General features: G+C 37.6%; 1 protein-coding gene across 1 annotated transcript in view; it reads right to left on the reverse strand.

Annotated features, from left to right (window-relative positions):
- LOC128661735 (ankyrin-3-like) overlaps positions 1–16226 on the reverse strand; it is a 410167-nt gene that overhangs the window by 67148 nt on the left and 326793 nt on the right. The window contains 2 exon segments of the mRNA XM_053715956.1: positions 2950–3026; positions 3029–3047. Of these exon segments, the coding sequence (XP_053571931.1) occupies positions 2950–3026; positions 3029–3047 (96 nt within the window).

Raw genomic sequence — 16226 nt, forward strand, 5'->3', positions numbered from 1 at the left:
TGCCCACCCTATCTAAATAAAATAAACCCCCTCAAAAACCCCTTAAAAAACCCTAAGTCTAACCCCCAAGTGGTCCTCACCTGTCCTGAAGTCCGGCGGAGAAGGTCCTGTTCCAGGTGGTGAAGTCTTCTTCCAAGCAGCGACCTCTTCTTTCTTCTTCCAGGAACCAGCCGGCGCGGAGCGGAGGGCGGAGTTGAAGACTGATGACCCCAGAGCTGAAGACCGGCGACCCTGGAACTGAAGACCGGCGAGCCTGGAACTGAAGACCGGCGACCGTGGAGCCATGGAGTGTGGAGGATCCTCTTCACATGATCTCCGCCGTACATTGAATAGGAATTCAAGGTACGCGATTAAAAATGGCGTCTCTTGAATTCCTATTGGCTGATTTGAGCCTTCAAATTCAAATCAGCCAATAGGATGAGAGCTACTGAAATCCTATTGGATGTTCAAATCAGCCAATAGGATAAGAGCTACTGAAATTCTATTGGCTGATTTGAATAGCCAATAGTATTTCAGTAGCTCTTATCCTATTGTGTTGTGGGCTATGGCGGTTTAGGAGTTAATACTTTAATAGGTTTATTGCGTTGTGGGCTATGGCGGTTTAGGGGTTAATACTTTAATAGGTTTATTGGGTTGTGCGTTAATGGCGGTTTAAGGGTGCTCCCATACTCAGCGCAAGGCTTGCTATGGCTGCCTTTTATGGCAAGGTAAAAATGGAGTAAGATTTCTCCATTTTTGCCACGTAAGTCCTTGCGCTTGATATTGGATACCGATTTACGACGCGGTCCAATGTTAGCCTATGGTAGTAAAAATTGCAGGGCAACGGGTGAAATATACGTGTCACATTTATATGCGGCGCTGTATATAGGATTCTAAACCTGCGCAAAAAAACGGCGTCGCCGACATTTGCGGGTGACGCTGCATATGTAATGGAGCCCCCTATGGGAGTTATTTACAAGCCTTCCCAAGGTGTTGTGGGACTTGTCCCTTAGCCTCCTCCTGTCAGGTTGTAAACCTTTGTGATATTCTCTGCTGTTGCTTACACAGCATTGGATGGACTGGAAGCAGTATTTTTCTGCAGCTGGGTTCGAGTGGATGCATAAGGTAAGTGAAGACATTTTCATGCACTCAAATAGCCCACAGGCTATTAGCAGGTACTTCACTGTGAGGTACATGATACCCTCTGTTACATACACGTTAAAATGGATTTAGCTGTTTGGCAATGTGAGAGGGAGTCTCTGTGTATTTTATGTTTTTGTGTACTGACTTAACATGGTAGTTACAGTTAGTAACAGGGCTATTTCCCTTTCTTTTTTGAAATTTCTCAACCGCTCCTTTGTTTCTTAGTGGCCATTTTTCAAATAATCTTAAATATTCTTGCTAGTCCAGAAACCTTTAGATAATAGGCCCAATAGACCTTAAGGAGTTAATTCCAAAAGTGGACGGAGTTATATTCATGTTAGCTGGAGAACTACTATTCCATTTGTGGATGTAATTTTCAGGAATTCTTTGGATAGGAAATTGGAGTCCTTCCATTCAAAGGCTTTTTAACGTACAGGTTTTCTGATTAAACCTCTTTTTGGTATTGATTGTGTAGCTGCAGTTTTTGTTTCCACTTTAGTCTGATACTCAGTTGTTTCTGCTGAACAAGATCTTTTAATTGTTTAGAGCTTCTGAAATCTTTTGTTGTACTGCCATTTTAGACATAATTTCAATTACTACAATTTGGCTTTGCATTCTTGAGCAGGCAAGCTCTGTGCTTATTTTGTGGTCAGCAGGCATGTTTACCATGGGTAAACTTTTTTCTCTTCTTCCTACAGAAGATCTTAGTTCTTTCTCTGGAGAAGATGTCTATAGGAAAGAATACAACAGTTGCTATTGTTTGTTCCTTTTGACAATTTAGGAACCAAAACTTTCCCTTTGTTTTCACAAAATCCTTTCGCTTCCAGTGTTTTCTTGAAATGTTATGCCACCTCGAACTAGACCAAACATAGTAAGAAGCCTTTCTTCTCTTTTAATTACCTTGAAGATTCAATTCCCAATCTAGATACAACTATGTAAGGGGCAAATTAAGCCTTCTCAGAGGGTATGGTTATGGTCTAGCCAGGATCCCTGGGTTTTATCAACATTTTCCGAGGGTTACAAAAAAGTTTTTTGTTATAACTTCTCAGAAGGATCTCTTCTGCCTTATGTTCCAATAGACCCTTTGAAAGCAGATACTTTCTTTCAGTCTATCCTTAATCTAGTACTTTTCGCAGTCTTAGTTACAGTCACAGATTCATAAAAGTTTATTCCAATCTTTTCACTGTGCCTAAGAGGAAAATGTAGGCCTCTTCTGGGTTTCTATCTTTTATAGTTAAGTTATTTAGACTTTCCTACTTTCAAAATGGAAACTAACCGTACCATTTTACCTTAGTCCATCAAGTTCAATTTATGTACACAATAGATTTGAAGGACACTTTCTTTCATATGCCTATCATCAAGGTCATGCACCAGTTCCTAGGTTTTGTCTTACTGGACAATCCCTTACAGTTTGTGGTTCTTCTTTTTGGACTAGTTATAGCTTACAGAATTTTTTTCAAGGTTTCAGGAACTTTTTTGTCTGTGTAAAGAGATTGGGTTATTTCAGTGACTCTATACCTGATCATTTCTATATTGTTCTGGCTTTCATATTTACCCTCACCCAAATCTCTTTCCAATTCAATTCAATTTCATATTCACTCTCTTCACTTTGCATGTTAGTAATGGTTTAGGAATGACAGACAGCTATCTCCTTTGGAAAACCAGCTGAGACAATCTCTTTCCTGTTGGATAAATCATCAATCGATTTTCACTGGTGTGTTTTTTAATTCCTCCCATCTTGGACAAAAACTTCTACATATGCTGATTTTATCAGGAACGGCATTTTTTTATATACAGTACATTATACAGTCTCAATAATGCACTTACCTTTGTGCTTGTGATCCGAAATGAGACACTTCCCTTAAGCATGTCCAGAACATTGATGTGCCCATTCTTAGCTGCAGATGGATTGCTGTCATGCCCTCCTGCCAGGTATAAAAAAATAATTGAATCTATCATTCTATATATCTGTCTATCTATCTATATATCTATCATCTACAATTATAAATTTATGTGGGGAATTGCAGTGCTCTCATGGGTGGGTTAATTACAATTTTATGTGTTAATAGCATGGAAGGATTTCCTTTTAAAACAGTTAGCTTTTAAAACAATTTAGTTCAATGACCTTCTGATACAGGATTTATTAGCATTGGCACATGAAACACCCAATTGTTCATATAATGTATCTATGGGGCATAAATACAATTCTAAATAACATAACAGTTGCTTAGATATTGGCTTAGATAGATAGCTCATTGTCAGTAATTATCAGTAATCCTTAGAGTACGGCAGTATCATTTCTACAAGCACAATATTTCAATTAGAAGATGTTTATAAAGGAGTACAATAGACTTGGATTTTAGTCAAAATATTAGTGCTACAAGGTGCATGTTGTATAGCGATCTCTAATTAAATCTATTTTTTAGAAACATTAAAGGAACATGAAACCCAAAAATTGTCTTTCATGATTCAGATAGCATATACAATTTAAACAACTTTCCAATTGACTTTTATTATCAATTTTGCTTCATAATTTTGGTAACTTTTATGTGCAGCTAGTTCCAGATCCTGAGGCTACCTAGGTATGTTTTTCAACAATGGATACCAAAAGAACAAAGCAAATTAGATAATAGAAGTAAATTGGAAAGTTGTTTAATTTGTATATGCTATCTGAATCATGAAGACAATTTTTGGGTTTCATGTTCTTTAATGTTTCTAAAAAAATAGATTTTAATTAGAGATCGCTATACAACATGCACCTTGTAGCACTAATATTTTGACTAAAATCCAAGTCTATTGTACTCCTTTATAAACATCTTCTAATTGAAATATTGTGCTTGTAGAAATGATACTGCCGTACTCTAAGGATTACTGATAATTACTGACATGAGCTATCTATCTAAGCCAATATTCTAAGCAACTGTTATGTTATTTAAGAATTGTATTTATGCCCCATAGATACATTATATGAACAATTGGGTGTTTCATGTGCCAATGCTATATAAAATCCTGTATCAGAAGTCATTGAACTAAATGTTTTAAAAGCTAACTGTTTTAAAAGGAAATCCTTCCAATGCTATTAACACATAAAATTGTAATTAACCCACCATGAGAGGCACTGCAATTCCCCACATAAATTTATAATTGTAGATGATAGATATATAGATAGATAGACAGATATATAGAATGATAGATTCAATTATTTTTTTATACCTGGCAGGAGGCATGACAGCAATCCATCTGGCAGCTAAGAATGGGCACATCAATGTTCTGGACATGCTTAAGGAAGTGTCTCATTTCGGATCACTAGCACAAAGGTAAGTGCATTATTGAGACTGTATAATGTACTGTATATAAAAAAATGCTTTCCTGATAAATCAGGCATATGTAGAAGTTTTTGTCCAAATGGGAGGAATAAAAACACACCAGTGAAAATCGATTGATGATTTATCCAACAGGAAAGAGATTGTCTCAGCTGGTTTTCCAAAGGAGATAGCTGTCTGTCATTCCTAAACCATTACTAACATGCAAAGTTGAAGAGAGTGAATATGAAATTGAATTGAATTGGAAAGAGATATGGGTGAGGGTAAATATGAAGCCAGAACAATATAGAAATGATCAGGTATAGAGTCACTGAAATAACCCAATCTCTTTACACAGACAAAAAAGTTCCTAGAACCTTGAAAAAAAAATTCTGTAAGCTATAACTAGTCCAAAAAGAGAACCACAAACTGTAAGGGATTGTCCAGTAAGACAAAACCTAGGAACTGGTGCATGACCTTGATGATAGGCATATGAAAGAAAGTGTCCTTCAAATCTATTGTGTACATAAATTGAACTTGATGGACTAAGGTAAAATGGTACGGTTAGTTTCCATTTTGAAAGTAGGAAAGTCTAAATAACTTAACTATAAAAGATAGAAACCCAGAAGAGGCCTACATTTTCCTCTTAGGCACAGTGAAAAGATTGGAATAAACTTTTATGAATCTGTGACTGTAACTAAGACTGCGAAAAGTACTAGATTAAGGATAGACTGAAAGAAAGTATCTGCTTTCAAAGGGTCTATTGGAACATAAGGCAGAAGAGATCCTTCTGAGAAGTTATAACAAAAAACTTTTTTGTAACCCTCGGAAAATGTTGATAAAACCCAGGGATCCTGGCTAGACCATAACCATACCCTCTGAGAAGGCTTAATTTGCCCCTTACATAGTTGTATCTAGATTGGGAATTGAATCTTCAAGGTAATTAAAAGAGAAGAAAGGCTTCTTACTATGTTTGGTCTAGTTCGAGGTGGCATAACATTTCAAGAAACACTGGAAGCGAAAGGATTTTGTGAAAACAAAGGGAAAGTTTTGGTTCCTAAATTGTCAAAAGGAACAAACAATAGCAACTGTTGTATTCTTTCCTATAGACATCTTCTCCAGAGAAAGAACTAAGATCTTCTGTAGGAAGAAGAGAAAAAGTTTACCATGGTAAAACATGCCTGCTGACCACAAAATAAGCACAGAGCTTGCCTGCTCAAGAATGCAAAGCCAAATTGTAGTAATTGAAATTATGTCTAAAATGGCAGTACAACAAAAGATTTCAGAAGCTCTAAACAATTTAAAAGATCTTGTTCAGCAGAAACAACTGAGTATCAGACTAAAGTGGAAACAAAAACTGCAGCTACACAATCAATACCAAAAAGAGGTTTAATCAGAAAACCTGTACGTTAAAAAGCCTTTGAATGGAAGGACTCCAATTTCCTATCCAAAGGATTCCTGAAAATTACATCCACAAATGGAATAGTAGTTCTCAGCTAACATGAATATAACTCCGTCCACTTTTGGAATTAACTCCTTAAGGTCTATTGGGCCTATTATCTAAAGGTTTCTGGACTAGCAAGAATATTTAAGATTATTTGAAAAATGGCCACTAAGAAACAAAGGAGCGGTTGAGAAATTTCAAAAAAGAAAGGGAAATAGCCCTGTTACTAACTGTAATACCATGTTAAGTCAGTACACAAAAACATAAAATACACAGAGACTCCCTCTCACATTGCCAAACAGCTAAATCCATTTTAACGTGTATGTAACAGAGGGTATCATGTACCTCACAGTGAAGTACCTGCTAATAGCCTGTGGGCTATTTGAGTGCATGAAAATGTCTTCACTTACCTTATGCATCCACTCGAACCCAGCTGCAGAAAAATACTGCTTCCAGTCCATCCAATGCTGTGTAAGCAACAGCAGAGAATATCACAAAGGATTACAACCTGACAGGAGGAGGCTAAGGGACAAGTCCCCACAACACCTTGGGAAGGCTTGTAAATAACTCCCATAGGGGGCTCCATTACATATGCAGCGTCACCCGCAAATGTCGGCGACGCCGTTTTTTGCGCAGGTTTAGAATCCTATATACAGCGCCGCATATAAATGTGACACGTATATTTCACCCGTTGCCTGCAATTTTTACTACCATAGGCTAACATTGGACCGCGTCGTAAATCGGTATCCAATATCAAGCGCAAGGACTTACGTGGCAAAAATGGAGAAATCTTACTCCATTTTTACCTTGCCATAAAAGGCAGCCATAGCAAGCCTTGTGCTGAGTATGGGAGCACCCTTAAACCGCCATTAACGCACAACCCAATAAACCTATTAAAGTATTAACCCCTAAACCGCCATAGCCCACAACGCAATAAACCTATTAAGTATTAACTCCTAAACCGCCATAGCCCACAACACAATAGGATAAGAGCTACTGAAATTCTATTGGCTATTCAAATCAGCCAATAGAATTTCAGTAGCTCTTATCATATTGGCTGATTTGAACATCCAATAGGATTTCAGTAGCTCTCATCCTATTGGCTGATTTGAATTTGAAGGCTTAAATCAGCTCAATAGGAATTCAAGGGACGCCATTTTTAATCGCGTACCTTGAATTCCTATTCAATGTACGGCGGAGATCATGTGAAGAGGATCCTCCACGCTCCATGGCTCCACGGTCGGGTCTTCAGTTCCAGGCTCGCCGGTCAGTTCCAGGTGTCTTCAGCTCTGGGTCATCAGTCTTCAACTCCGCCCTCCGCTCCGCGCCGGCTGGTTCCTGGAAGAAGAAAGAAGAGGTCGCTGCTTGGAAGAAGACTTCACCACCTGGAACAGGACCTTCTCCGCCGGACTTCAGGACAGGTGAGGACCACTTGGGGGTTAGACTTAGGGTTTTTTAAGGGGTTTTTGAGGGGGTTTATTTTATTTAGATAGGGTGGGCAGAAAAAGTGCTAAATGCCCTTTTAAGGGCAATGCCCAACAAATGCCCTTTTCAGCGCAATGGGTAGTTTAGGGTTTTTAGTGGTTATTTTATTTGGGGGGGTTTGGTGGGTGGGGGGTTTTACTGTTAGGGGAGGTTGTGTATTTTCTTGAAAAAGAGCTGATTATATTGGGGAAATGCCCTGCAAAAAGCCCTTTTAAGGGCTAATGGTAGTTTATTAGATTAGGGGGTGTTTTTATTTGGGGGGGGGCTTTTTTATTTTCATAGGGATTAGGTATAATTTTTGATTGGTAATTTTCTTTATTATTTTCTGTAATCTTAGATTTTTTTATATTCTGTAATTGTAGCTTAAAGAGACAGTCTACTCCAGAATTTGATTAGACTATGGCCCATATTTATCAAGCTCTGTATGGAGCTTGTGGGCCCGTGTTTCTGGCGAGTCTTCATACTCGCCAGAAAACACAAGTTATGAAGCAGCGGTCTAAAGACCGCTGCTCCATAACCCTGTCCACCTGCTCTGAGCAGGCGGAAAGGAATCGCCGGAAATCACCCGATCGAGTACGATCGGGTTGATTGACACCTCCCTGCTGGCGGCTGATTGGCCGCGAGTCAGCCGGGGGCGGCGTTGCACCAGCAGCTCTGCTGGTGCAATGTTAAATGCGGAGAGCACATTGCTCTCCGCATTTAGCGAGGTCTTCCGGACCTGATCCACACTGTTGGATCAGATCCGCAAGACCTTTGATAAATAGAGGCCTCTCCCTTTAATTTATACTTAGTTTATTTGTCTTTTTAAAGTAGTGTTAGGTTTTTTAATTTAATAGTAACTTTAGTATTTTGTTAATTAGGTAATTTGGGTTCATTTAGGGGGGGGTTAGGTTAGGGGGGTTAGGTTAGGGGTTAGGTTTATTGCGTTGTGGGCTTTGGTGGTTTAGGGGTTTATACTTTAATAGGTTTATTGCGTTGTGGGCTATGGCGGTTTAGGGGTTAATACTTTAATAGCTTTGATGTGGGCTATGGCAATTTAGGGGTTAATACTTTAATAGGTTTATTGCGTTGTGGGTTAATGGCGGGTATTTTGCGATGTTGCGGTTGGCGGATTTAGGGGTTAATAATTTAGTTATTACTTGCGGTGTGGGTTTGATGGCGGATATAGGGGTTAATAGTTTAATTAGGCTTATTGCGTTGTGGGGGGTTGTCGGTCTAGGGGTTAATACATTTATTATTAGTAGTGAGGGGGGATTGCGGATATAGGGGTTTTTACCTGTAGGGCTTTTTTTTGGGAGGCGTGTTAGACTATTACGGGAGATTTGTTATTTTCTTTACTTTTCTTAGGCGCGGCAGTTTCTAAAGTGCCGTAAGTCACTGGCGACTCCAGAAATTATTTCTGGACATCGCTAGTTTATCCAACTTACAGCACTTTATGAACTGCCGGCGCCGTATATGTAATAGCCCGATGTGCGAGGTGAAATTACGGGCGGCGCGGGTTGCATCGCTTGCGTTGAAGCCTGCGCCGTATATATGTAATCGCGCCCAGGGTGTTTTCTGTCATTACGCAGCAGTCCATGCTCCCCTCTCTTCTATTTCTGGTTCTGTGAGGGGAAAATGGCTCTCAAGTAGGTCTGAGAACCCCTTTCAACAAAGAATCTGGAGCACCTCTATTCTTCTCCTTCCTCCTGTGGAGGCAAATGTAAGACTAGGATACCAGAGAGGTGAGAGTGATTAAAAGCTCCTGTAGTGTTGAGTATCTTTGCCACCTCCTAGTGTCCAGGAGTTAAATTCCCAGAAGTTTTGGCTTGTGGACACCACCTTATGAAAGAAAAGAACACATTTGCTTCACTTTCTTACTTGTAGTTTGGAACCCATTCTTCCCTTGCATGCTGATTGAAATTTCTTAGCAGTTGGCACCCAAACCGTATAATTAGAAAACACATAACGAATAACCTAGAAATGTATGTTTGTTCAATGTATTTTAATGACATTTTAATCTTATCTCTACAGACAGGGTTCACCGCTCTTCATGTTGCGGCTCACTTTGGACAACTAGATTTTGTGCGAGAAATTCTAACTAAGTTACCAGCTACGGTGCACAGTGAACCTCCCAAATCACTGTCTGATTTAATACACCTGAAAGAACTAGGGAGAGAGGTAATGATGGACACTGGCATCATAAAAAATATTTTTTTAACAAATTAATTTTCACAATATCATATATCATCAGTTACCAACAATTATGGTTTACATTAGTTAGTAGGTGCAAGATAAAATCCATCAGTCCCCTCTGACTGCAATATCAAAGGAATATTAGCATTTTTATCCAGCAATATTATAGGTCAGATGAGGATTTTACACTTTAGTAGCCCTTGGCTTATCTGCAATGCAACCACAATGTTGAACAACATCTTTAAGTAATTGTTACCATCCCCAGTTGTATTGAGGAAAATAACGTCCCCATGGCACCATCACTGGACAGTCCACCCCACACAGTGATGCCTGGCTAGTTCAGTTCATTTATGATAGTCCCATGAGGATTTTCATCTGCCCAGCACACACAATTATGCCTGTTCACATGGCCTGACAATTTGAAAAAGGCTTCATCTGACCAGATAATCTTATCAAGAAGGTCTGATTGGTGAGAAATTTGGTTACGCATTACCATGACCCAGTACTGTATAGTGACCCAGTACTGTATAGATCAGTACTGTATAGCTGCTTTTAGCCAACTCTGTATATAACTTCTAATAGGTGATGATAAATACAATATCAATATGGATTTTTTACAGAAACTTCTTAAGCACCTTTTTGGTGTTTGCCACATTATTTAGAGTAATATTGTTAATTGTAATTACCCTTTCTTCTTATATTAAGTCAGGATATACACCATTACATCTGGCATCTCAATCTGGCCATGAAAGCTTGGTACGCCTTCTTCTTAATGACCCGGGTGTGCAGGCAGATTCTCCAACTTGCTGGCAGGTAATACTTACTGTAATATTGCTTATAGAGAACTGCTCATCTCTTAACACACCTCAAAAATAATGCTCTGTTTAAAGTGAAGGTCAATTTTGATGTATTAGTGCCCGGTTATTAATAATCCTATTAAAAACAAGTGCACTTTAATTAATCAAAATTGACATTTCACTTCTTTTCTTCAAAAACTTACCTTTTAATCCTGGCAGCCGCTCCAGCGATTCCCCCGGCTGTCGGAAGCCTCTGCAGAAGTCAGAAATGACGAACCATGCTCCTCCAATCACGGCTTTCCCCCAGGGGAATCTTGGCCTGATGCAATGCTGTGATTGGAGGAAGCCGGTTTTGTCATTTTAGACCCAAGAAGACGGCTTGCGACGGGCGGAGGAAGTGCTGGAGCGGCTGCCAGGATTAAAAGGTAAGTTTTTGAAGAAAAGAAGTGAAATGTCAATTTTGATTAATTAAAGTGCCCTTGTTTTTAATAGGATTATTAAAAACCGGGCACTAATTCATCAAAATTGACCTTCACTTTACTGCTCTGGAATATTTTTATGTTTAGACACAAATAAAGTTTATGAAGGTTTATAATGAAAGCACTGTAGTAAAATAAGGCATCTTGTGTGTGTCAGAAAAGGTTAAAAATAAGTTATTAACAAACATATGTATAGAGACAAGAAAATGGTTTGCAGTACATTTCATGTTTCATGTGTAATAAAATGTTTTGGATTATATGGTTAGCACATACATGTTTTTTTAAACATTACACTATATTTACAAATCTTAAAGACTGAGGCTTTCTTAATAAATATGGGAAAAAAGTATCACTATAAGAAACTGGGGCAAGTTGATAAATTTAGGTAACACTAATGCAGGTCCTTTTTCATTAGTCATAAAAATAGATAAAATAAATTAGCATTTTTTTCCCAAAGATGGAACCGTAGTTCTCATTCCTAAACATATGTAGTCGCACACAAAAACATTGACCTAGCTTCATAGATGCTCATAAAGTTGCAGAAAATCAGGGATTATGTTCACAGTTCATTGAGCATATCTTTAAAGGGACAGTAAACATCTTGAATTTTTTATATAAAATATTTATTATTATTATTATTATACTTTATAAAGCTCCAACATATTCCGCAGCACTGACCATGGGTACATGGGACAATATTTGACAAACACATACAGGAGGAGTTGAGGGCCCTATTCCTGTTGGCACTTACAATCTAGAAATGTTTAGTTATGAATAATGAAACAAATTTGCGATATATTCATTTTTTTTATTTTGCCCCTTTCATGTTATTTAGCTCTGAAAATTGAGCAATTTTTAATTCTCAGAACTTGAAATGCACCTGCTGACTTATCAAGGCTAACCCTGTTACATACATGTCCCTAATTGGCTTTAAGAGATAACAACTGCAAATAATGCATTTTATACAAACAGTGGCTAGCCTTATTTTCTGTGGACTAAAGCCCAGTTTGACTCCTCCAAATAATGCAAATGGTGGGTGGAGTTTGGCTATTAAAAAGTAATTGCTGTAAAAAGGATGTTAATTAGTTAAACATGTTTAGGCTGATATCTTATTCCACAGCAACAGAAAAGAAATGCCTTGTAACTACAAGGCGTATACTGTCTTTTTAATTATATTTTCCATATGTATGTTAGTGGGCGTGTCTGCCATTAATCCTTCTGATATAGATACTATGTCACACATTACTTTGCTCCGTTTACTGAGTTGACATAGGGACTACATCCAGCAAAGAGGTGTAACCGGGGGCAAATAGCATCTGCCTTCATATGGTAAGTAAGTCATGATCATGCTCCCTTACCATATTGACGACAGATCGCCAATTATTACAGACAGTAACACTGTGTGTGTCATTGTCTGTATTTATCTTGTGGGGAGGGGAGAAAGAATACGGGTGGGTGGCCAATTAAGGGAGTAGGAAAGGAGGGGCAGGTCCCTAAATAGCAGAGAAAATATAATCAGTTGGAGGGGTGGTGGGTTCCCACACTACATAATGGTTTGACAGGGGAGAAGGAGGGATGGGTCCCTATGCTACATAAAATATGATCAGAGAGGGGAGGCCAACTGATTAACCCTTTTGCTGCTGGGAATTTCAGAAGTTTGGTGGGCATCTGCAATTAGCAGCCTTCTAATTGCTAAAATTATAGCACAATTAGAATGTGGAAGCAAAATAAAAGTATTAATATATAAATGGAATCCTGACTTTCCTATTAAAAGTGAACTAATGGACCTTTCCTTCTATTTACTAAAAACCAATGACAAAGCCATGGATGTCTGCTATTTCTGAACAAAGGGGCACCCAGAGAAGCTTTTACAACCATTTGCCTTATGACTGCAATAGTTGTGTGTAAATAATTTCAGTAAGAAACCCAAAGTTTGTGAAAAAGTAATTTTTGTATATGATAGCATTTGACGGCCAAATGGTGGCAAAAAAACAAAATGTGCCTAGATCAAACATCGGGTTGTCTACTTAAAAAATATATATATAGGTTTGGGGTTCAGTTTTGAGAATTTAAGCAGGTATGCTATACCAAATGAGAAATAACGTATTGCATCAAATAAAGATCTTATGTTTGGTCTTAGCTGAATCAGAGGATGCAATCAACAAAATCTGGAGAGTTAGAAAGTTACAGGTTCTTGTGGGATGTGATCATTAATCTTTTTATATATATTTTTTTACTTTCTTTGGTAATTTTAAAATAATTTCTAAATGTAAATAATGAGAATAATGTGATTAAAGCTATTTTTATAACAAAAAAATATATAATTTCATATAAATAAAACAAAAACACAAAGACACACAGGAGTCAAAAAACATTTGCAAAGGGGAAAACCAATAATTACATCGAAAACAACTTCAGAAACGCACTTGAGAAGTAAAGCACGGTTTATGGTTTTTACCTATATCAATATCAGCATGTTGTTTTACTGAGGGTGGTTTTCCTCTATTTTAATTTTCTTGCTCAGTAACATTTTGATTACGTTTGTGATTGGGTAAATAAAATCTCTACTGTTTGTCTTCAGCAGAAATGATAAGATATAAAACTGCAAATTAGGGAGAGATAGGTGGCAAGATTAGGCTTCTGAAGCCTGCTATGTTGTTGTCTTTCAGTTTTCAGGACTAAAATATAAATGCCCATACATAGATATATTGCATCTTTGAATAGAAACACATTTTCAATATACATGTATTGGCAAAAATGCTTCTGTTAAGAGTAATCACTGTTTTAGTGTTAACATTATTCTCTGCACGTGCATGTGAAGCATAGCTAGATATTTTCACTGCACCCACATTTTAAATAATGGAGCTGCTTAAATCATCAGTGGGGCTGTATCATGTCAGCAATTAACAAATTGAGTCATTACCAGATGATACAAGCACCTTAGGCTCTCCAAACAAGTCTCTCCAAACAAGTCTTGTGTTTAAAATGCTGGTGCACGGTGCATACTTAAATACACTTTTGAAACAGCTATAGCTTTTATTAGAAGCATTTTTGCTAATCCATGTATATTACAAAATTGCTTTTGTTCAATACCGAAATGCACCCATGTGGTTTCCAATTTTGGCTGGAATATCCCTTTAAATTACAGGAAAACAGGGGAAGCAAAATAAATAACTTGATTGTAGTTGTGTTACTATACATAATTAAAAAGGAGAGTAAGGTCAAAATTAAACTTTCATAATTCAGATTGAGTATGCAACTTTTAACAACAATTTTCCTCTATTATAAAATTTGCTTTTTTCTCTTGGTACCCTTTGTTTAAGAGTAAATCTAGATAGGCTGATAGGAGCTTAGGAGCATGCACATGTCTTTAGTTTTCTTTAGCAGCTGTGTTTGCAACTATGTATAACATTGCTATAAACATTGTTGCAAACACTGCTGCCAGGTGACTAAAGAAACATTCAAGCTTATGAGCTCACCTAGGATTACTCTTTAACAAAGGATACCAAGAAAATTAAGTAAATGATAACAGAAGTTAACTGGAAATTGATTAAAATGTAATGCTCTATCCAATCCATTTAGGTCACCCTTTTTCTGGTAAGAAGTTCCCCATCAAGGGGTATTACACGTTTGTCCACTTACGTTGTGTATCCGCTTAAATGCCTATGTGGCCTATAATATGTGGGGGAATCTTACCAGCAGGTTAAAGAAGGCATAAAACAACATAAGTTGACTTTTTTTTTGTAATACTAAAATGAGACATCTTCTAAAAAAGATGCCATGTAAACACATAGGTTAAATATTCTGTATCCAAAAGCCCTCAACAGAGATTACAATGTATCTATCTTTTTATTATTGTTTACTTTAAATTATTTTGTATTGGGTCTGTTACTTGCAGTATTACTCTTCTTCTTGTAGTTTTGGTTTGTTTTGGGGTTATGGTGTATACATTTGATTAATATACTGAGGTGATGGAATTGAATATGATAATTTCATTAGCAATAGTTTTTTTTTGGGCTACTTAAGAAATATGAATATGGTCAGTTGTGTTGAGCCTGAGGAAGGGGTGGGAGCCCCCAAAATGTTGCTCTTTGTACTGCTACCTATAGTCTAATAAAGTGAAAAAGCATTATTTGGGTGTGCCTTGTTCCTTTCATTACATGATGTTTAACATGCTTTTGACTTGTAATACTTAATTGCTTATACATGCACAAGAAAGTTAAATTGACAAAAATGGATGCAAAAGCAAAACAACTGCACTTGAAAGAGGCAAAATTTTGTTAAATTTCAAGTTGCAGAATTTGAAAAGCCCAACAATCCTTTTACAAACTACTAAAAAATGTTTCTGATTGGTTTAAATACAGGTGATGAATCATACCTGTGTAAGGTATAGGTAGGAGTTGAAGTGCCACAAATGCATTTGAAAAACATTAAATAAGAGTGTTATTGTGGGGCTTTCAAATATTTTGGAATATTTTTAAATTTGAAGACCCTGTGAGTACCTACAGTATGTATTGCACTGTGCAAGGGAATGTGTATTTATTGAAATGCAGCCTATTGTGTCTATAATTTATAACTAATATTTGTAATTAAGAGAACTAAGTCTGTACCATTTTTAGAAATAATCACAGGACAAAATAAAATAGTGGTTGTATTTAAAAACATATCAGTGTTGTTATGTGGACAAATACTGTCTAAATCTCTGTTCAGCATAACACCAAATTTTATCTGAGCTATATTAACCAACTTTAAAATTATGTATGTGTAGTGTGGGTGTTATTCAGTGGCCGACCCAGCAACTAATTAATGGGGGGGGGGGTTCAGGAAAGAAACTGAGTGGGTAGGGATGTGGCTAGGAAGTCACGTGGTGTAGCTATGTAGCGGGCGGGGCGAACACTTGACACAAAAGCATGTTGGAAAAGTTAAAGGTAGACATGGTCATAGGTGTTATGTAAATGGAGTTGAGTCATCCAAGAGAGTATAACTGGGTGGGTAGGGGTATGGCTAGGCTGTCAGGTGGGATGGCTATAAAAAGGGTCAGGGCAAACCCTTGACACAAAATCATGTGGGTGGAGTTATTGGCGGACTCTGCAAATTTAGGCACAGTCACAGATGTTATGTGGATGGAGTTGGGTCATCCAGGGGAGTAACTTGGTAGGTATGTGTGAGGCTTGGCAGTCAGGTGGTGTAGCTAGGTGAAAAGAAAGAGCAGTGGGTAGGAGCTATTGTTTCCTTCCTTTTATCAGAATAGGGTGCATCCTAAAAGACTGTGATGGTTTTGCATCTCCATAAAACCACCACTGGTGTTGTGTTTTTTCTGAATATCTGTATTATTGTGATTTGTCACCATAAAACTGTTACTTGCGTGCAGGGTAATATGGTATTAGGTCTATGGTATCAGCTGTTATTTTACCAATGTAGT

Source organism: Bombina bombina, chromosome 5, assembly GCF_027579735.1.
Source record: "Bombina bombina isolate aBomBom1 chromosome 5, aBomBom1.pri, whole genome shotgun sequence".
NCBI classification, from domain to species: Eukaryota; Metazoa; Chordata; class Amphibia; order Anura; family Bombinatoridae; genus Bombina; species Bombina bombina.